This window comes from Diabrotica undecimpunctata, chromosome 5 (assembly GCF_040954645.1).
Source record: "Diabrotica undecimpunctata isolate CICGRU chromosome 5, icDiaUnde3, whole genome shotgun sequence".
Classification (NCBI taxonomy): Eukaryota; Metazoa; Arthropoda; class Insecta; order Coleoptera; family Chrysomelidae; genus Diabrotica; species Diabrotica undecimpunctata.
The window spans coordinates 104,225,071-104,247,607 of NC_092807.1; the positions used below are offsets into that span (position 1 = coordinate 104,225,071).

Here is a 22,537-nt window from a genome sequence, read left to right on the forward strand (position 1 = left end):
ACAATAGACCCCCTAGTGTTTATAAACCAAAGATTATGCGAAAAACCATTTATCGATTTCCGATAAACAGTAAAAGGATTGACGTTACTTTAAACATAGACTTCTTCTTAAGCAGAATAAATCACCGTCATTTTGCCACCTCCCACCATCAAATACCGCATTTTCCACCATCAAATTAAAGTTTCCTCCGTATATTCATCACCATAGTTTTGTACAACACCTTTTTTTATGTTCCACGAGAATTCGTCATTGAGTTTTTCTTTGCTATATATATATATATATATATATATATATATATATATATATATATATATATATATATATATATATATATATATATATATATATATTCTATCTCAGGCAGGACCGATCTAATCATAAGTTTTCTTTGTCTTTGTTATCCAGCTAAGTCGAGTTGTTTAGTGTTGTATACAACACTTTTGACATAACCCCATATGAAGAAATTAAATAACGTCAGATCAGGGGATTGTGCTGGCAGTTTCATCGATCTTCGCCTTCCTATCTACTTATTGTTAAATAAGGTTGAGGTTGCCGGAAATTAATTTGCCAATGGGGCGGTGATCTATCCTATTAGCTAGAATTTATAGGTTTGCTGGATCATGATAAAAGTTTATCAAAGATGAGCACATTATTTTGGAGCAATGCTAAATAATGATCACCTTTCACATTGCCATCAATGAAAAAGAATCATACAATAATGATCCCCAATAAGTTCTGCCCAAAGATTAAACGTTTCAGGATATTGCGTTCTTCTGTTATTCAGTGAGGATTTTGCCCGACATCAACGTTACAATATGACTGTTCTCGTATAAAATACGTTCTGCTATTTACATATTCTTCCATGAGGTCCTGAGTCTAAGGAATGCATTTTATGTGTTGTTAGTGCTCGAGTGATCAATAAATAGCTGATTAAACATTGAGGCTGATTTTAGACTAGAAATATGTAGTTTTTTCTCAAACTCCAGCATTATATTCAATTTGGTAGATATCACTTATTATATTGGCAGCTGCTTTCTTATCTGGTATCCATGTCCATAAATAAAATTTCTCAGAATAGTGAAAAGAATTACCAGACTTGATTCATCTCCAATGGCGCTACAGCCTACATCGAGCCTTGGCATCCTCCAAACTATGCCTCCAAACTTGCGGGTCCCGCGTCAATTTTCTCCAGGTTCTCACGTCTAGCAAATTTTGCCACTGCCACTTTATTCTCCCACCTTTTCCGTGGCCTTCCTTTTGGTCTTGCACCCTGTATCTTACTATCTAGGACTCTTTTTGACAATCTTTCAGTCTCCATTCTTACTACATGACCAGCCCATCGAAGTCTATGAAGTTTACCGAATTCTAAGATCGGTACCTCTTTGAACAGTTAGTAAAATTGTCATGGCTGTACCTGGATCTCTATACTCCGTTTTTGTTAATAATTCCAAATATTTTTCTTAGGACTTTTCTTTCAAAAACTTCCAGCTTTCTTTTTGTGTCTTTTGTCATCACCTATGTCTCGCATCCGTAACATACTACTGGTCTGATAATAGTTTTGTAGACCCTGATTTTCGATCTCCAGTGTGTGTTTTTGGAGCAAAACACACGGGCGAGTGAAAAGTAAGCTTTGTTTCCCTTTACTATTCTTCTTTGAATTTTTGGTTTTTCTGTTCCATCCATGATTAATGTACCTACCAGATATGTAAAGCTTTCTAGAGTTTCAATATCGTCCTCTACTTCAACTGTGTGTGTTTCCCCTAGCTCTGGTTTTTGTTAGTTTTTTTGTTTTTTTAATATTTATTTCTAGTCTGGTCTCTTCTGCCCCTGATCTTAATTGTGAATATATTTTTGCGGCCTCTGCTGTTTGAAATCTATGAATATGTTGTGGACATCAATGTCGTATTTCCATGATTTGTTTAGATTTTTTTTCAATGTAAATAGCTGGTCAGTTGTAGATCTTTCTTGTTGAAAACCGGTTTAATATTCCCCGACAATATTTTTAGTTAGTTGTTGGAATCGTTTATTTAGTATATAAATAAAAACTTTGCACGCTGTGAACAAGAGGGTAATGCCGCGATAATTTTTGCATTTCAGATTATCCCATTTTTCTATAGATTGGGCATATAATCTCGGTTTTCCAGTCGCTAGGGATCTTTTCCTCATTCCAAATCTTGTTCATAGCATATGCATTTGTCTTACTAGGTGTTCGCCACCTAATTTATATAGCTTAGAGGGGACGTTGTCAGTACCTAAAGTTTCTCTACAGACTGCTAAAGTTTCTCAGCCCTTTTACCCTTGATTTTACCTTGCATTATGAGCCTTAATATCTCATATTTCGCACCTCTGGTAATGTGGCCTAAATATTCCAGCTTTCTTGTTTTGATGTGCTTTAGATTTTGTGTTGCGTTTGCATTTTGATGTGATGTCAGAGTTGACATCTGCTCCGGGGTATGCTTTTACTGCTTTTATTGAGTTTTTGTATCTATTTTTGACTAATATATAGTCTATTTAATTTCTGACTATGCGGTCTTTGTTGTCTGCAGGAGAAGAAGTGTACAATCTTCTATCGGGTAGTTGGAACATTGTGTACATTATTGCAAAATGTTCATTTTGACAAAAATCTACAAGTCTATTCCCTCTTTTGTTTCTGTCACCTAGTCCAAATTCCCCAACATATCCGTCAACTTTTCCTCGACCGACTTTAGCATTAAAGTCTCCCATTACTATTGTAATGTCTTCTTTTTTAATAGATCTTAAAATTGTGTCTAACTCCATATAAAAATGTTCTATCTACTCTTCATCTTTATCCGCTGTTGGTGCGTATACTTGAATTAAGTTAACTTGTTGCATGTTTGTCTTCAGCTGAACCATTATCACTCTCTTTGAGTAAGGAGTGAAGCTTATAACTGATTTATTAGTTTCTGTGTCTAACAAGATTGCGACTCCATAGCGATGAGCCGCATCGTTGTTTCCAGCATAATCCATCATACCGTTTTTGGTTATAAGTTTGCCGTTGTCTGGCCATAGTACGTCACTTATGCCCAGTATATTTATTTCCATTCTGATCATTTCTTGTATTAAATTGTCTAATTTTCCCGGCTGGTACAAGCTTCTTACATTCCATGTTGCATGTTTTATTGGTCTATATTTGTGTATTCTTAGATGTGGAATTTTATTATCTAAACGAGGATTTTCCTTGCTAGCGACCTGAAAGGCCTGGTCTTTTACATGACCTTTTCCTTTCATGATCAGTAACAGTTTGATTTTTTTTGCGTATTTGACATGATGAATGACTAGAGATGTTCTGTTCAAGCTTTAATGCAGTGGTTTCCCGTTGCCTTCTGCATTCTTCTGTCGTTGACCAATTTATTGGTTCTTCCGCCTTTGTAGTCGATTTCTCAGCTCCAGGACAAAAGAGTGTCCTACTACCTACCGACTCATCCGCCCGAAGCCGTTGGTCGGTAAGCAGGGGATTGCTTATACCGGCAATCACTCGGTCCCTATCTGCGTTAGCCATCAACATTGATGTTGCCCACCTTCTACCACGTGGAGGTGCAGATTCGGATTTTTCCTTCGTCGAGATTAAGACCTTTCGGCATTTCCTAATCTCTCCAGAGCTTTAGAAAGAAAGACATAGCGACAGAAAAGTCTTCTGTCGCTATTTACTATTTACGGCTATTTACCTCTTCCATCGTTGGGGTTCTATATTTTCTGTGTCTCCCCCAATATGATGCATGTTAATATGCTCTTCATTTTCTTGCGTTCCTATGAGAGTTTGGAAATAGGTTTTCCAGACTGATTTTTTCTTTTGGATCACTGGTTATTTCCGCTTCTTTATTTCTGCATAGATTTGTTCGGGGTTTGTATCCTTCTCTTAAAGTGCGTAGATATCTATACGCTTCCTTTAGATCCGAACAGAGAAAAGAAGATACAAGAACGGTAATCTACAGAAAATGGAAGAAAATCTGTAAAGCAACCAGACCTAATAGTCGTATAAATAAAGAAGCAAGACAAGAACTGAATATCTACTTCAATAATGAGAAAATAAAAGAGTAATTCCTAATCCCGGATACGGACAAGAAGAAGAAATTTGATGAGAAAAAATTTGGAAAAATTATTGTTATTTTAAACCCCAACTGTAATTTGAATCTTCTAATCAGAAGCAACTGGCCTAATAGATATTACTTGCTATTGCCAGAAAAGTAAAAGACAATATTAAAAATCACGTAAATAAACTCATTCAATGTGTGACCGTGACTTGTAAGAGATAATGAAACCAGCTATCGAAGGTCCTAAGTTCAAATCAAGGATATATCAATACATAGCTGCAGTCGGTGGTAAGTGCTAAACTATTAGTTGATCTAAAACGTGATTTAGTTTTTGTGCCTAAGGTTTTATAAAATAGATTTTTAGTTTTATTGCAAAAAGTGATCGTTTTCGTTCACAATACTAAGTTTCTGCAAAATGATACTGTTGTTAAAGGTTATGCACTTTATTTATAGTATATAGATAAATTGTTATCACTGATTTAACCAAAAATGATTGGTATTATTCCATGGTATTATTATTTTATCCATTTGCTTTTAAAAGAAAAATTCTATCATCATTGTCTTTGCTTTTTATACATATTGGGAATTGATTTTTGCGTGATATATTCAATTTTTGGTTCATATGTAGAGGAAAATGCCCAAAACTGGACCCCCATTTTGTTTTTCAATTCATGCGTATGAAAAATAGCAAAAAAAATATTGTAAAAGTACATACCATTTACTTCATAATGTTATAATTCATTTATACTCAACTTTCATTAATAATAATTAAAAATTAATATAAAAAATATGTATTTTCCAAAATCCAGCCTTTGGTGAATTGGGAAAATAGTTGCTAAAAGTGGACCCCCTTAAAACTTATTAATAAAGTTGTACCAATAATTGGAAAAAAGTATTAAATAAAAGAAAACATGATCTACTTTCTAAATACACGTATATTGCAACAATTTTCAATATAAAACATAAAATATACAAAAATATTTAGCACAATTATTAATTTATCTGCAAAAATCGCATATGTAGGCATCCTTATCAGCCCCAGCACAATCCACATGAGCCCACAACGAACACATAATGCACAAGACCCAAAGTTCGCCTTTACAATCTTCGAATCGCCGAATATTTTCTGTCACAAAACAAGCACCAAGCGTCGTCATCTTTAGATGGTGACATTCCCGGAATAATGTCCAATTCAGATGTTCCAGAAGAGACACTGATTTCATCTTCGGTGTCTGATTCTTGTTTCTCAAAATTAGACATTTTTATTCTATCTCTTTCCCTTTTCTAGAAGGTCCTGCTGTCGAACAACCTTTTATGCCGCGGTGGCCTTTAAAACTTTGAACACTTTGTTGCTGTTCAGTTTTCATGGCTCTTTTAGCTTTTTTAGATTCCATCAACTTGAATTTATAAGGAGAAGCTGTGATGATTGTTGAACTGCAGGCTTTTCGTCCCCTATTAGTGGTCCCTTTTTTGATTTTTGGAATAGGAGTAATTTCAAACGAGCTTATCATAGACGATTTTGGACTATGAGGATTGTTAGATGTAGATGGTAACACAGGATTACTTTGACCTGTCGAAGATGTTGACGGTTGATTCGGGTCAAACTCTGCATTAACTTGTGATTAATTTATCGTCATAACACATTTTTCACTGATCCTGCCGTTTTTTGCTTTGACATGGATTCGTAGAAAGATGAATCTCGCATTTTGTTTTTAATTTTTCAATTGTTCTCTCATATTTTTTCTCGGAAAAATCACTAAAGGAGGTACGAATGAGCCAGTGGCATTCATACAAGCAACAATCGTTATAAGGGCTCCACGTTCTCCTGATTCAGGGCAGCAATCTGCCTTTTACCTTTAAGGCCTATAACTTTGGGTATTTTAGACTGCACCACACTAATTCCGCTCTCGTCTACGTTATAGATTCTATCAGGAGTAAATTCATTTTTAACGTACAAATCCTCCAGGAGTTGATAAAATTTCTGCGCATTTTCCTTATTGAACCCAAGAGCCCTGCTATAAGATGTTCCAGTGGGCTTTCTTTATGAGAGTTTTGTTTTGTGCATTTTAAACAATAGATTGGCCCACTTTTTACCAGCTATTTCTTCTTTGAATGGATGATTTATGCCATTTCTCTGGGCCATTTGCTCGGCCATTCTTCTTAATCTTATCACTTCTAGTGAGTCCAAAAAACGATGCTTCCATTGCACAACAATATTGGACTAGCTCGTCTTAAAGATTTTTGCCCAATATTGTAGGTCTGTCTCTTTTTGTTTGTGCTGCTTCGATAGGCGTACCATACTTATCTTTGCTTAATCTCATCAGCGTTGTCTTAGGCACATTAAATATTTACTCGCCTTCTTCCACCCCATCTTCTTATTTCGAACTGCATCAATGGCCTTAGTCATTTTAGACGGACTCCACTTTCTCTGTTCGACCTTCACCATTTAATTGATTTTTAATCTGTAACAAAATTGCAAATCATAGAAGTGCGAAGTTGCGAAGTTGCATAACAGCGAAGTTTTAACGCTAAAATATAAGGGGTCCGATTTAGGGGGGTCCGGTTTAAGCGACTATAGCATACATTTTAATAATGTCATAATTTTTTAACCACATCATTATATGAACTATATTAGTGCGAAACAATGACCTCAAACCCTATTATTTAAAATAATATATAGATTGAATAGCTTAATTGCTAATACCTCGAAGAAATAATGAAAAATATAACACAACGTAAAAACTTTCCACACAACCAACACACGTGCAAGACGACTGGCAAGCAATAAGTGACGTAGCCGGCTTGTGCACTTTACCACTGAGTCGTGGAACTCTAATATACTATTTGCACTCATTGCCGCCACGATTCAAATTCAAACGTACCAAGAAAGCTAGGGGTCCGCTTTAGGAGGATGGTCCACATTTGGGCACTTTCCTCTAAATAATGCATCCCATAGGTCTGTTATAAGCTTCCACTTATATTATTTACGTTTCCTAACGGATCTACAAAAGTATCTCCCTCTAAATATATTTTCATTCACTTGTATGTTTTTTGTTTTAATCTTCGATACATCGAAATTTCTTTTTGGTATTTATATGCTCTATAAATATGTTAATATAATCCTTTCTTTATGTCTGGTATCAAGTCAAAACTCTGAATGATCCTGGATGAAAATCCATTTTTATCACTTTCAATGTATTAATATTTCTATTAATTAACTGATAACATCATGCACCATATGTTGTGAGTAAGTTTATTTTTGTTGCTATCCTAATATTGTTGACCATAACATAAAGTATGACTTTTGGATAGCTATAAGGTTTTGATTTATCATGTTATTAATTCTCTTTCTAGTGTTATCTTTATCTATATATATATATATATATATATATATATATATATATATATATATATATATATATATATATATAATGGCTATACACCCCAGCGTTGAGTTAAACCGCCGATGCTTTCTAGATCCTATTTCTTGTGTGGATCAGTCCCTTTTGTTTATGTTATCTTTTTGACATTTTGATATCTCTCCATTTTTCCTGTCTCTAGTTTTTCCCCTTCATGCTCTCACTTCTTCCTTTTGGAGGTCTTCTTCAACTTCTTGAAGCCACTTTGATCTTGGTCTTCCCCTTCTCTTTATTCCACATGGATTCCATTCTATCATCGCGTATGTCACTGCTTCATCTCCTGCTCGCCAAATGTGACCTATCCATCTAACTCTGTATTACGTTATTTTAGTCACTATGTCTTCCTTAAGTTCTTCCTTAATCTCTTCATTTGTTCTGCTTCTATATTCATTTTGCTATGTTCTGATTGGTCCCAGTATGGTTCTCATAATCTTTCTCTCTGCTATTCTTAAGTCTTCTTCATCTGTTTTGACCATCGTCATTGTTTCTCCTGCGTATAAGAATATTGGCCTAATTATGGTGATATAAAAGTTTATCTTATTTTCTGAATCGGTGTTTTGCTTTTAAGTAATCTTTTGTTTGCAAAGTAAGCTTTATTCGCTGATAATATTTTTTCTTTTATTTCGGACTTCATTTTTTCGGTTTTGCCTATTGTAACTCTTAGGTATTTGAAGTATTCTACTTCTTCAAACTCACAACTTCCTATTTTGATTTCTTCTTTCATGGGCTTTTTCCCTAATCTTAATATTTTTGTCTTTTCTTGATTTAATCTTAGTCCCATTTCCTTGCCTTTCTCTTTTACTCCTTCTCTATCATTTCTTTTATTATATTCCTGTCCTGTTATTTGCAATAATAGCAGTATCGTCTGCATATGCGATTATTTTACCACCTCTTGTTCTTAGATTTCCTTCATTTATATTTTGTAGTACATATTCTAAGGCTAGATTAAATAGCGTTGTTGTTAAGGCATCTCCTTGTTTCATCCCCTTATTTATATTGAATCCCTCTGTCTCTCCTGTTTGTGTCTTCTCTCTGTTTTTCCTTTAATTTCCTTCAATGGTATTTTAAGTTTCTTTGTTTTTACAATGGTATTTAAAGCTGCACTGGTAACATTTTAGCTTTCTGAAAAACATAAATAAAAAGGCCTGAAATAAATGATTCAGAATGCAAGAAACATACTAGGTACAAATTTTATTTAAAAGAAAACCACTGAAGATTTTACTTTATATATCGATTCAAATGTTAGGTATATTAAAATACAAGGCTTACCTAAACAGTGGCATGTGGCTAAGGACAAAGTCGAGAAGATCCAGATATCCAGAGATTACAAATACTTGTCAAGCAAGACAACAAATAAATTTACCAAATTAATTATTTATTAAATAATTTTCTGAATAATTTTTGATTTTATATAATCTTCAAAGAGATTCATAGGACATAGCACGGTCCTTCTTCTTCAAGTGACATCTCCGCGGCGGAAGTGCCATCATCATAGCTATTAGGACTTTTAAGACGGCTGCTCTGAAAAGTTAATTTGATGTATATCCGTATAACTCTCTCAGGTTGCGCAACCATGACATTCTATGCCTCTCTATGCTTCTGGTTCCTTGGATATTTCCCTGCATAATCAGTTGGAGCAAGGTGTATTTTCTTGTTCTAATTGTATTTAAAATATCTATTTCTTTATTTATCCTTCTCAGAACCTCTTTGGTTGTGACGTGTTCTATCCACGATATTTTCAGAATTCTTTTATACACCCACAGCTCGAATGATTCCAGTTTTTTCATTGATATCGCATTCAAGGTCCCAGCACGGTCCTCATAAAGTTTAAATCAAAAGTGACCAAAAATTGACACTCGACAGGTAGCAATTTATACCTAAAGCCTACTTCATGACTGATTTCTTCTGATTTCGGTCTTAAATATGGCTTGATAGCACCGAATATCAAAAACACTCTAACAGCTCCATGTTTCTAATTGTTTAGGCCAGTACTTGTGAGTACTAAAAAATTATGACTACTTGAAAAGTTATTTAATGATTAATATTTTATAATATACCTCTATACTTCTGATAGATACAGTAGAGAAAATGAATTGTCTATTAATAAAACCGTTCATAGTTACTTAGCATCGTTTAACCTGTAACAAAATGTAGTGTAATGTAAAGACAAGGATGATGTTCAATTAATTATATTTAAAATAAACTGTATGGCTAAATTATATTTTATTTTTAGCAAATTTAGGAACTCTCTCCCTTGGTTTTCATTATGGCTGGCCCTCCACAGCTTTTCCCACACTTCTTGGTGAAAATAATATTTATAGACTTTCCAAGGATGAAGCCTCCTGGCTAGTATCTTTGGTTCCTTTGACGTCTATAATAGGAGGTGTATTGGGAGCATGTTTGACGAACAAGCTGGGAAGAAAGAAAATTATTCATTTTTCATCGATACCGTTGACAATATCATGGATCTTGATAGCTGTAGCAGATTCTAAGACAAACTTGTTTGTTAGTAGGGCTATAGCAGGTATGTTGCATACAAATCACAGTAATTTTTAATTATTAACGTTGTAATAAATCTATAAAGTTTTATTATTTTTCAGCTAATTAACTAACTTAAAAATCAATATTTTGTAACTTTTACACATGCATCCACATTAAACTCATGCAATCTCTATGTATAATGTGTAACGCTAGATCGTATTGTCGTCAAGTCATCTTCTTCTAAGACTTCCTGTACACCTGGGCCATAGTGGTGTTCAGTTATTTATCGTTCGCAGCATTATTATAACCTAAAATTCAGCGCTTTTTTAAAGCTTTTTTTTTTTAATAGAAAATTTGATAAAATATTTAAATTGTTTTAATTCAAGCCTCAAAGAATCGATTGCGATATGTGATATACCTCTAGAGTCACTGTTTGAGCAAGTTGTCTAAATAATCGCTCTCAGGGTAAACAAATTGAAACTTTAGGAGAAAAAATTCCTTAGTAAAAGTGGCGAAGAGAAATCGCTGGAAATAACTTTCAAGTTTCTGGGTTAACCGCTAGGGGCGTAACCTGTAAAGAAGAATTTGAAAACCAGTTTTTTGTGAAATATGCCCAATTACACCAAGTGTTAAATAAGTAAACCAGAAAGAGGCCTAAATTCCACACAAAGTTGTTCAAGTACTTTTTTTTATTTTTTCAAATAAAGGGTGGGGGGGAGTGGGAAAGTATTTGTGGATAAATACCATCGAGTTAAAATCTATGGAGAAGCTATGAGCATATTAACGTATGTACTAAAAACGGCGTAGGTAGGCGTGGCTAACTGTGATATCAATATGGCGGTGGGATCATGGCCGGACTCAATAATATTAAAACTACTATAAAAATATGACTAGTTATTCAGAAGATTTAATCATAATCTAAAAAAGTGTAATACATTTTTAATAAACTATGATTTATTTATCCCGCGGTAAACACTAAAAACACGATATATTATACATAAAGATAAATTAATACAGTCGAATACTATTAATTTATTCTCTGAAGTACGGGCCATTACTTTGTTTACATGTTTGTATATTAACCTGTAGAACGTTATTCCTGAATATTTTTTATTAACATTGCTTCTGCCACTGCAACTACGTTTAGAACAAGAAACCATTATTATGCACTATCACAATATATTATTACAGTTTCTATAAAAGTATTATAAAACTAAAAATATTCGAAAAACAACAATCATAAATAAACATATACGATCTGTCAAAAGTGGCAAAACAATATGGCCGAAGTGAGGTCGTTTTTAGTCACGTGATGCCCTCTCCATAGATTCTAACTCGATGATAAATACTGTTGTGAATTTATTAATTGTTATGTCTTTAATTTATAATGTCTTTACTAATTTATTATATTGTTCCTACTTTAATTTATTAAAAGGCACGATAATTTATATAAGTTTATTTCTCACTAAATAATACACATAATTTATTTAGGCGAGCGTAACATAAATATCGCGAGCGCGAATCTTCTTTATTAACTGTCCCTTCCAAATAAAATGTCCTTTATATATGCCATTGCCTTTACGCTAGAATCATCGAACAGCCTTCTCGATTAGCCGGCGAAATTATAACGGTAAGGCAAACGGGTATTTTTACATCGGCTCGACCGTTTCTGGAAGGTCCTTTCAGGTAAATTTCTGCCGGCTAATAGAATACTCTCGTAAAATCTAAAAACAGAACAGCATTAGTCATAATATGTACGGTTATTTTAGGCCAGGATAATTATCGTAACATTGCCCCCCTCTTAAAAGATGGTTCCTCCTGGAACCTTGTCGGGACTGGAACCGGAACTGTATGCTGGTATCGGCAACTGGACCCTCTTTTACAACTTCCAGTTGTATAAAAATGACAAGGGACGGTTTTCTCTCCGCACCAGTAACTATGCGGATTGCAACAGACTAACACCTGGACTTCGGTGTCTTTAAAGATCTCCTCCACCATATTTCGGATAACCCTCCAATCTAATTGGCGGCACTCCAACTTTGGCATGGCTAACTTTTGCACGTCGGACTCTAGTACGTGCTCTCTCAATTGAAGTAAGGCTTCCCACACATCTCGGTAGGTAGGTTGGTCACGGGCAGTGTCTTTTGTTACCAGGTAGAAAAGGTAACGTGATGCATCTTGGAGTTTCAAGGTTTTACCGGGAGCTGGCACCTGGCATTGAAGTTCTGCAACTCGACCAAACTTCCTTCGAAAGACGGATGCCAACCCTGGTGCGTCTTTGATACTGGCCGGGATGGTAAGGGCCAGCGAGTAGTCATCGGGGAGCGCGAGTAGATCTTGCTTTTCTTCAGTGGTAACACCATGTCTTGCTTTACCGGTACCTCCATAGGCACCCATGAATTCCTCAAACGTGAGGTCAGACACATCGTGGACGTGGTTTACTTCCACTTCTTCATCTACGTCGTGGTCACCTTCGAAAGACGCCAGCCGGTTATGGTGTACTATCATCGGCTTTCCCCTCGGAATCTTGCTTATTCGGTAGATGACATCGTTGATCTTCTCCATGATGAGGTATGGACCTTCCCAAAGCTGCTGCAATTTGGGAGAACAACCTTTTCGCTTCTTGGGATTATACAGCCATACTTTGTCGTTCTTCTTAAAGCAACCCTTTTCGGCTTGTGTATCGTACCGTTTCTTCATTCGGTCGCTAGCGATCTGAAGGTGGGAACGGACCAACTCATGTACATCGTCCATTCTTCTTCGTAATTCGATCACATAATCTTCACCTGCTACATCTTCTCCAGGTCGACACCCAAATTCTAGATCACAAGGTAGTCGCATTTCGCGTCCGAATAGGACTCTGGCTGGTGTCTGGCCCGTTGATTCGTTAACAGCAGATCTGTAGGCCATTGTGAAGAACGGAAGGTATTGGTCCCAGTCTCGCTGATGATCGGACACCATCTTTGTCAAATACTTGCCAACTGTCCTATTCATTCGTTCTACCATACCATCCGATTGCGGATGATACGCGGTAGTTCTTGTTTTCTTCATGCCTAGTCTATCACATATTCCTTGGAATAGATCACTTTCAAAGTTCCTGCCTTGGTCACTATGGATCTCCAAAGGCACTCCAAATCGGCTGATATATTCTTGGATCAACTTATCTGCAACGGTGGCGGCCTTCTGGTCTGGAAGTGCGTAAATCTCGACCCACTTAGTGAAGTAATCCATTACTACCAACATGTACTTGCCCCCATTTTCAGTTTCTGGAAATGGCCCTGCAATGTCCAAAGCTATTCTTTCAAACGGGCTTCCAACATTATATTGTCTCATAGGAGCTCTCCTTTTCCGGTGAGGCCCGTTACTCGTAGCACAAATAGTACATTTCTTACACCAGTCTTTTACGTCGTCGGAACTGTTCATCCAATAAAACCGTTCTCGAATTCGCTGAAGGGTTTTCCTTACACCAAAATGCCCTCCCGATGGACTGTCGTGTAACTGACGAAGTACTTCGGCTATTCTGCTCTTTGGGATCACCAACTGTCTTCTTTTCTCTGAACCGTCATCATTTTCCAGGACTCGTTTGAGCAAGCCATCTTCGATGATAAATGAGTCCCACTGGGCCCAATACGTCTTAACTACTGAGCATAGGTTTGATATTTCCTGCCAAAGTGGTCGACGGTTTTCCTCTTTCCATTTTCGGATTTTCTGTATAACTGGATCTCTCTCTTGTTCTGCCCTTATCTTAGTAGGCGTCCAGTCGTCGTTGACAATCGTCGTTCTTAGCACTGCTGCTTCCTTGGATTCCGTTTTGTTGCAGTGGGAACACTCTGCTGGGCATGGCCTTCTGGAAAGAGAATCAGCGTTTCTGTGGCTAACTCCGGCCCGGTGCTCAATCTTAAAATCGTATTCTTGGAGTCGTTCGATCCACCTGGCTATCTGACCCTCTGGATTCTTAAACTGCATCAACCACTTAAGGGCGGCATGGTCGGTTCGGATTAGAAACTTTCTGCCATAGAGGTATTGATAGAAGTGCTCTACTGATTTAACTACTGCTAGAAGTTCTCTTCTCGTGACGCAATAATTCCGCTCAGGTTTTGAAAGAACTTTACTAAAATATCCGAGGACTCGTTCCTGTCCTCCTTGAATCTGAGACAGCACTCCTCCAATTCCCACATTACTTGCATCCGTATCTAAGATGAACTCTCCTTCTGGCAGTGGATACCCTAAAATTGGTGCTGTTATTAGATGTTTTTTTAAGGTCTCAAAGGCATTTTGGCAGTCTGTATCCCAGCGGTATTCTCTTGCTTCCTCTGTAAGTCGCGTTAATGGCTTAGCGATATCTGCAAACTTCTTAATAAACCTCCGGTAGTAAGTACATAGTCCAAGAAAACTTCTCACTTGATGTTTGTCAGTTGGTTTTGGCCATTCCTTAATGGAATCGATTTTTCCCTTATCCACGGCCACTCCTTCTTTACTGACTATATGACCCAGATAATTGACTTTACCTTGAAATAGCTGGCACTTCTTGGGGTTTAGCATCAATTGGGCAGCTTTAAGTCGATTAAAAACGTTTTCTAAATTCCTCAAATGATCTTCGAATGTCTCCCCCAAGACGATTATGTCATCTAAATAAACCAGGCATGTTTTCCAAGATAACCCTCTCAACACATTTTCCATAAGCCTCTCAAATGTCGCAGGAGCATTACAGAGTCCAAATGGCATAACGTTGAATTGCCACAATCCAGATCCTGTGGTGAAGGCTGTCTTTTCTTTATCTACTGGGTCCATTTCTACCTGCCAGTATCCAGACTTCAAATCCAAAGTAGAAAACAATTTACTTCCAGCCAATGTGTCCAATGTGTCATCGATCCGAGGCAGAGGATAACTATCTTTCTTGGTAACGTTGTTCAGCAAACGGTAATCCACACAGAACCTCGTCGTTCCGTCTTTCTTCTTAACCAGGACCACCGGAGAGACCCATGGGCTCGTAGAAGGTTCTATCACCCCGTCTTTCTTCATTTCCTGAACAATCGTTTCAGCTTCCTCTCTTTTCGCCTGTGGTAATCGTCGAGCTGTTTGACGAATTGGCTTAGCATTACCAGTATCAATTTTATGCTTAACAACCGTAGTTCTTCCCGTCTTTCCTCCTTTCGGTACGAAAATATCACGATACTGCCGAAGAAATTCCCTTAATTTCCTTTTCTCCATCTGATTTAGAGACTGTCCTGCAACTGCAACCATTTGGTCGAATTTATCGTTGGAATTATCAGATGTTGTCGCCTGACGGATTATGGATGTCACAGGTACACAAGTTCCTACTTTTGTCTCTTTCTTTATGGTCACTGGGTAGTCGTTGACATTGATAAGTCTCACAGGAATTTCTTTAGCCGAAGTCACCAATTCCTTTCCAATTATGATTCCACGGCCAACCTCATCGTCGTGGTTCCAAGGCTCCATCATAACAGGTCTCCCTTCGTCTACAATTCCCTGTAGTCGCGCTACTATGATCGTTTCGCTTCTCGCAGGCACGACTGTATCTTCTGTAATGGCTGCTTGCGCAGTGTTGTCATTATGTGGATGGAGAAATACCTCCTCGTTGCCAACTTTGATTACCTTATTCTTAAAATCCAATTGGAATCCATGCATATTCATTACGTCCATTCCTAATATAACATCCTCTTCGATGTCAGCAACTATAACAGTATGGACAAACTTTTCTGCCCCAATTCCCAATTGTACCTGGATTTCTCCATGAATGTTGGCATTTTCACCTGTAGCGGTCCGAAGTCGTAACCTCGTTGGTAACAGTTTCTTTCGGCTGTTTATAACTGTCGGGCGTATAATGGTTCTGGTCGCTCCGGTATCCACCAACAACGTATGTCTTTTACCATTTATTTCTCCATCTACATACACACTATCTTCACGACATTTCAAAGAAGCTATTAGTATAAGAGGGTCTTTGGAAAAGTTCCGGGTCGAAGCTGCTCCCCTAAAGCCGACTCGTTCTGGTTTTTCCGATGGTGAGTTTCTTGATTTTATGGTCTTCGTTTTCTTGCATGTCATGCTTTTTATCAAATTAAAGAGCTGGTCAAGTTTATCTTCATCTCCTTCCTCTTTTACAGTCCTAACTTTACTGTACCCGCCAGAGGCCTGCGTAGCTGACTCGTATTCGAGGGCGGCGGATAAGACATCAACCAGCGTCTTGTGACGAGCTAATCGTAGTGTTCTCTGCATTTCATGATCACGAAGACCATCAATAAACGTTTGAACGGCCAATTTTTCCATCATGTCTTCGGGAGCTGTTGGATAAGCATATCGTACTAATCTGGCAATATCTACCTCATATTCTTGAAGAGCCTCATCTTTCTTCTGTCTACGATTTTTAAGCTGCGACTGATATACATGCTCCAAATGTTCGTGGCCATATCGCATATTTAACCTCTTCTTCAGTTGTTCGAAATCATCGGTCTCCTCTACTGCTATGGTCTGAAGCACATCTAAGGCATCTCCTCGAAGAGCGATAGTCAGGTTTATAGCCTTTTCTTTTTCAGACCATCCATTCGCTCTTGCAGCTGATTCGAACTGTTTCATGTAGTTGTTCCATGACGATTTTCCGTCGAAAGTTGGGACTTTGACATGCACAGAACTTCCACTTCCTTCAAATTTCGGCCGTGTTTCCAACTTACATTTCGTCTCGTCTTCTTTTATCTCTACTCTAATTGGATTGTTTCCTCTCTCTGCTGTCCCTGTTTCCTCCATCTTCCTTTCCATCTCTTTCCATATCTTTTCTTCGAAGGCCAACATATCGGCAGCAACTTGGTTTTTTAACGAAGACACTCTATCGTCAAGAGCAGACATCTCAGAAGTGACTTTAGAGATGTTAGCAGAAACTTTGCTTTCCAGAGAAGAAATCTCGTTAGAAACTTTGCTTTCTAAAGAAGCGATGTCGCCGGAAACTTTTGAAATATCGCCAGAAACTTTGTTCTCTAATGATGCGATATCACCGGAAACTTTGTTCTCTAATGATGCGATGTCACCGGAAACTTTGGAAATCGACGAGAGGACAGCATCTTCAAATATATAAGTCTCTGGATCTAGTCCTTCTTCTAGCAAAGCGTTCTTTAGTCGTTGGACTAACTCAGCCTTTTTTCCGGTAGAAGCTAATTCTCTGTCTTCAAGATGTCTTCTTAAATTAGTCACTGTCAGCTCATAAATCGTAGCCATTTTCACAATTTATTTTATATCACACTTGTATTATTATTATAAGTCTAATTTATGTTCGATCTCACTCTGACACCATTTGTTGTGAATTTATTAATTGTTATGTCTTTAATTTATAATGTCTTTACTAATTTATTATATTGTTCCTACTTTAATTTATTAAAAGGCACGATAATTTATATAAGTTTATTTCTCACTAAATAATACACATAATTTATTTAGGCGAGCGTAACATAAATATCGCGAGCGCGAATCTTCTTTATTAACTGTCCCTTCCAAATAAAATGTCCTTTATATATGCCATTGCCTTTACGCTAGAATCATCGAACAGCCTTCTCGATTAGCCGGCGAAATTATAACGGTAAGGCAAACGGGTATTTTTACATCGGCTCGACCGTTTCTGGAAGGTCCTTTCAGGTAAATTTCTGCCGGCTAATAGAATACTCTCGTAAAATCTAAAAACAGAACAGCATTAGTCATAATATGTACGGTTATTTTAGGCCAGGATAATTATCGTAACAATACCTATAACTTTGGTTTGGATCAACCGATTTTAACGAATTTAAAGTCTCACCCCGAGCATTGATCTTCCCATCGCTCTTTGTGCCTTTACTATTTATCCATATTAGACTTGGCAAGTGTCCACGTCTGTGAACCATACGTGAGTATAGGCAGGATACACTGATCGTAAATTCTGGTTTTCAAATATTGTTCTATTTTAGTGCTTCTCAAAATCCAACTAAATTTATGAAGTTCAACGTTATTTCTCTAATGTTTGGTGTATTTGTCAATATTATTGTTTTTTCCAAGTTCATCTTAAGACCTACTTTTTCCAAAGATTGAAATAGTTGCGTCATCATGGTCTGTAGTTCTTCGAAACTTGCAGCGAAAATTACAATGTCATCGGCGTATCTCAAATGGCTCAGTTTTCTTCCATTCACGGTTATTCTTTTATCTGCCGGGTTAATGTCTTCACGTCGTCCACTCCAAGTGTGAATAGCTTTGGTGAGATAACATATCCCTGGCGAACTCCTCTGTTGATTGGTATAGCTTTGGTTTTCGCATCTATTGGTATTTTTATTGTAGCTTTCTTTTAAATATTATGTATGAGCATTCTGTATCGGGAGTCTATCCTGCAGTTGTTCATAGCTCTCTCTATTGCCCAAAGTTCTATGGAGTCAAATGCCTTTTCATAATCAGCCAATGTTTAAGTTCAAGTGATATTCATTGGCTTTCTCTATTAGCGTTCTGACTGTAAGAAGATGATCCGCTGTCCTGTATCCCTTTCGGAATCCTGCCTGCTCTACCGGGTTGATAGCTATCAAGCTTCGACGTTAACCTGTTAGTTATTACTCTCATAAACAGTTTGTACATTTAGGACAGCAGGGAGATTGGCCTATAGTTCTTCAGATCTCCCCTGTCTCCTTTTTTTCAATTGATATTTGATATTAAAAAATTTTAATCTGTCCTTTAAAACACTAAAAATATATTCTGCCTTATGGCTTATACTCACGTCTGTAAAACCTAAAAACCTCTAATAAATATTACCATGTAACGCGTATCGAACAACAACTGATAATTGTAAATGACATGATATATCGGTAGTTTCATCTACTTGTAGTGAAAAGCAAATGGTTTCCTGAATCTCAGATTCAATAACGTTAACTAATTGATTCTATTAATTCATTCTGGATTGTTTTAGATACACTGCTAAATGTCTTCGAATCAGAAAGTAAATTAGAAAATTTCGTATTTCTTAAACATTGTTATTAGTTCTCTATAATTACCTTGATTGAACGAATGCTCCGATTCATCGTATCGTGTCCCCTAAATAATAATTCCTGACAACTTCAAAAGATTACAATGTCGTAAAACTGCGTGATTATTTTTTACAATTTCGTTAGGTTTAATAGTATTTTCACGTTGAGCATTATCTAATTAAACATAGATATTTTGTTTTCCAAATAAATCTAATTTAATCTGGCTGTATGTACGATCTTTCGAAATATCATGTTTCTTTAAAACCCTAAATAATTCCTTTAAATTATCGTAACCAGATTCACACCACGGATTTTGATGTTTGTCCCTATTTGTCGAAAATAAAATGATAGGCCAACAGAAAAGTTTGTTTTTTATTTCACTCCCGGTAAACCATGAGTACTTGCTGTACCAATTATCTGAAAATGATCTATTACTTCCCTTACCCCCCGCACTAATATTTATAAGCGGGGACATTTTAGGCAAAGGACGCCCCTTATTTTTAATAACAATTTGTTCTTCGTATGGAATAGATGAAAACCCATTTTGCAAAATAAAATTTACTATATCAGATTTATCAATACTTACAGTTTCTCCCATAGCATTAATTTTTTTGGTTAATTTACCTGAATTTGTTTAAACTTTAATTAAAAAAAACCCTTTAATATCAGAAATAATCTAATATATCAGAAAACCCTTTAACCGGTAACTATTTACGGCAGTGCTAACGTATCACAGTGTTACTTTAGAAAATAAAAATAAATCCCAGAAAGGAAAACCAGTACGCTCACTCAATATCACTTCGCTACTTAAATTTTCAAGTACTTATCCAGCCCGAAATAACATTTCATACTGCGCTCTCAAGGTACATTTTGTAATTTGCCGTACTTGGCAATTAAATGACTTAGGAGAGAAATGTATGTTTGGTTGCACATCAACTAATATTCTGTTGATTTTTACATGTATATCGTCAAGCTTGGGATCGGCTTGGCGAAATACTGAAACGTGTATTTTTAAAAATTCACACAGGTGGATGGATATCTCGGATTTCAGATTATTAATTTAAAAATTATCTTACGCAGGGATCACTTAACGTTTAGATTGGACGAATTCTTTTAAAAACCATGAATAAAATGTAGTCTGGTCGAATACTTTTAAAAACCATAAATAAAATTTAGTCTTTATTATCTCACAGATTATATTTTTATTTCACAGAAACAAATGACATCAACTTAATTACCTGCCACAATTATTAATTATTGAAATACTGAATAAATTAAATATTAAAAAGAATCTGTAATATCTGACCGGCCGCCACTGTTATATTAAAGAGAAATCACGTCAGCGCTCCTCCCTGCCGTAACCCCGCATATTTTTTAGTCAAAGGCTTGTTACAGATCGCCTTGTATTTGCACTCTGCAAATCACTTTACTCATAGTTGATTTTACAAGTCTTTATAATTTATGGGATGGGGGGGGGGAAGTTCATTCATGGCTTCATATAATTTACATCTTAGGATGCTATCGTACGTTGACTTAAAGTCCACAAAGAGAGATGAAACATCAATGTTAAATTCATGGTTTTTTCTAGGATTTCACGTAGCACAAAAGTTTGTACGTACTTAAACAGCTCTACAGGGTATTGAAGAATACTTTGTGTATTATATACAGAAGGGTCATATTTGACTGCTGGACCAAATATGCAGTGGTGAAACTATTTTGAAACTGAACAAATGGTTATTTTTTAGATTATATTTAAACTTTCGAACTCTGTCTTGACTTAAACATATTTTTCAGGTATCATAGATGGACTACTCTTCACTATAGTGCCCTCATACTTAACAGAAATAGCAGACGCTGATATAAGAGGTTTCATCGTTGGAACATTCGCATCAACTTTATCCCTTGGAGTCCTAGTCGAAAATATCTTACTCAATTTATTCACGATATCAACCGCAGCATGTATTTCTTCCACCGTCACAGTATTAAGTTTATTTATATTACCACTACTACCGGAAAGTCCGTATTTTTTCTTAATTGTTGAAAAAGAAATCGAAGCAAGAAAGAGCATTAGAAAACTTATCGGAAAGTACGACGTAAGGGACCGAGTAGAAAATATACAAAAAAGTATCGATGAAGCCGAGGGAAAAACAAAATTGTCTGATATATTCTTCTACAAATCGCATAGAAAATGCCTTATGCTATCTCTTTTATTGAGTTTGACGCAGCTTCTAAGCGGACTTTTACCTTTCGAATACTACACTAAAACCGTTTTGTTGGAGACTAACAGCTTTTTGGCACCCAACACTGCGAATATTATCTACTACTTATCTTTTTTTCTGTTAACTATTGTGTCCTTTACTCTAACTGACAGAATTGGAAGACGAGTCCTAATATTACTATCATTAGGTGTTACTGCTTTGTGTTTGTTCTTTAACGGGCTTTATCTGTACATTAAGTTAGCTACCAATATAGACACAAGTACTTTGGACTTTTTGCAGCTGATATTTGTATATCTTTATACCGTTGGATACGGTGTTGGATTGCACGTCATACCCATCATCTTCATTGCAGAAATATTCCCAACACACCTCAAAAGTGTAGCTTTATGCATAGTTAATATTATTACAAACGTTGCCGTAACATTGGCAATCAAATTATTTAGCTGGTATACTTCATTTGGGCTATTTGTGCCTTTTATAGTTTGCTCTGTATGTTCTGTGATTCAATTCATCCTTATTGCTAAATTTTTACCAGAAACGAAGTTGTTGACTATGGAAGATATTCAGGTAGAACAAGATAAACGTCAGTCTAAATATCGTTGTTAATATTTGTGTTATATATACTAGCAATAAAAGTATTTTCTGTGTAGTTTTTTAATAACATACCTTATATAGACCTATAAATCTCTATACCTCTGACTACTCCAAAAAAATAACCACCCTCCGTTCCAATTCCCCCTTCTTTTATACGTCTTTATAGCGGCCATTCTCCCTCCAAATTTCCTAGTACCCGTCAATGATAAAAACACTCTCGATAAAGGGCAACAAAATTCGACCATTCTTAAGAAATATAAATGGGTGCAAATTCCGTAATGGTAGGTGGACCAAAAAACAATTCTTAAAACCGAGGGACTTGCTGTGGATCGAGTTATGTTCAATCGGCTTTGTAAGACTCGAAACATGAGCTTGCCAATATCTGGATCTCTAATTCAAGCCAAAACTCTCGAAGTTGCGCCTAGAACTAAGTGACTTCAAGGCATCAAATGCTTGGTTAGGAAGATTTGGTCGTCGACACGATATTACTTTCAAGGCAATATGTGGCGAATCGGCCAATGTTAATGTCGAAAACGTGAAATCTTGGAAAGAAAAGCTTCTACTTCGTGACGATATAAAAAACACATTGATATTGTGAAGTAAGTTTTACATGTTGTTAATCTATATAAAAATCTCACACTAAATAATGGCAATATCTCACAAACTAGCTATTAGAACGCCAAAGTTCTAGCCATTGCTTTCTACAAGATTTTCTCTCTGAAAATATCTCATTATAAGTCTCTTGATAATAATTCTGTTTAAGTTCGGATGCTTTAGCCTATTTATTA

General features: G+C 36.4%; 2 protein-coding genes across 2 annotated transcripts in view; one reads left to right on the forward strand and one right to left on the reverse strand.

Annotated features, from left to right (window-relative positions):
• LOC140441597 (uncharacterized) overlaps positions 1 to 22,537 on the reverse strand; it is a 64,452-nt gene that overhangs the window by 38,484 nt on the left and 3,431 nt on the right. The gene's annotated exons all lie outside the window — the stretch shown is intronic.
• On the forward strand, positions 4,206 to 21,804 carry LOC140441598 (facilitated trehalose transporter Tret1-like). The gene is made up of 3 exons (XM_072532436.1): positions 4,206 to 4,340; positions 9,705 to 9,995; positions 20,731 to 21,804. Exons 1-3 carry the CDS (start codon positions 4,274 to 4,276, stop codon positions 21,759 to 21,761), a joined length of 1,389 nt encoding a protein of 462 aa, XP_072388537.1. The 5' UTR covers positions 4,206 to 4,273; the 3' UTR covers positions 21,762 to 21,804.

Coding starts and splice junctions, on each gene's coding strand:
- LOC140441598 (XM_072532436.1), top strand. CDS start 4,274: ATGAAACCAGCTATCGAAGGTCCTAAGTTCAAATCAAGGATATATCAA. Junction 4,341..9,704: donor ATACATAGCTGCAGTCGGTG/GTAAGTGCTAAA, acceptor TTTTATTTTTAG/CAAATTTAGGAACTCTCTCC. Junction 9,996..20,730: donor TGTTAGTAGGGCTATAGCAG/GTATGTTGCATA, acceptor CATATTTTTCAG/GTATCATAGATGGACTACTC.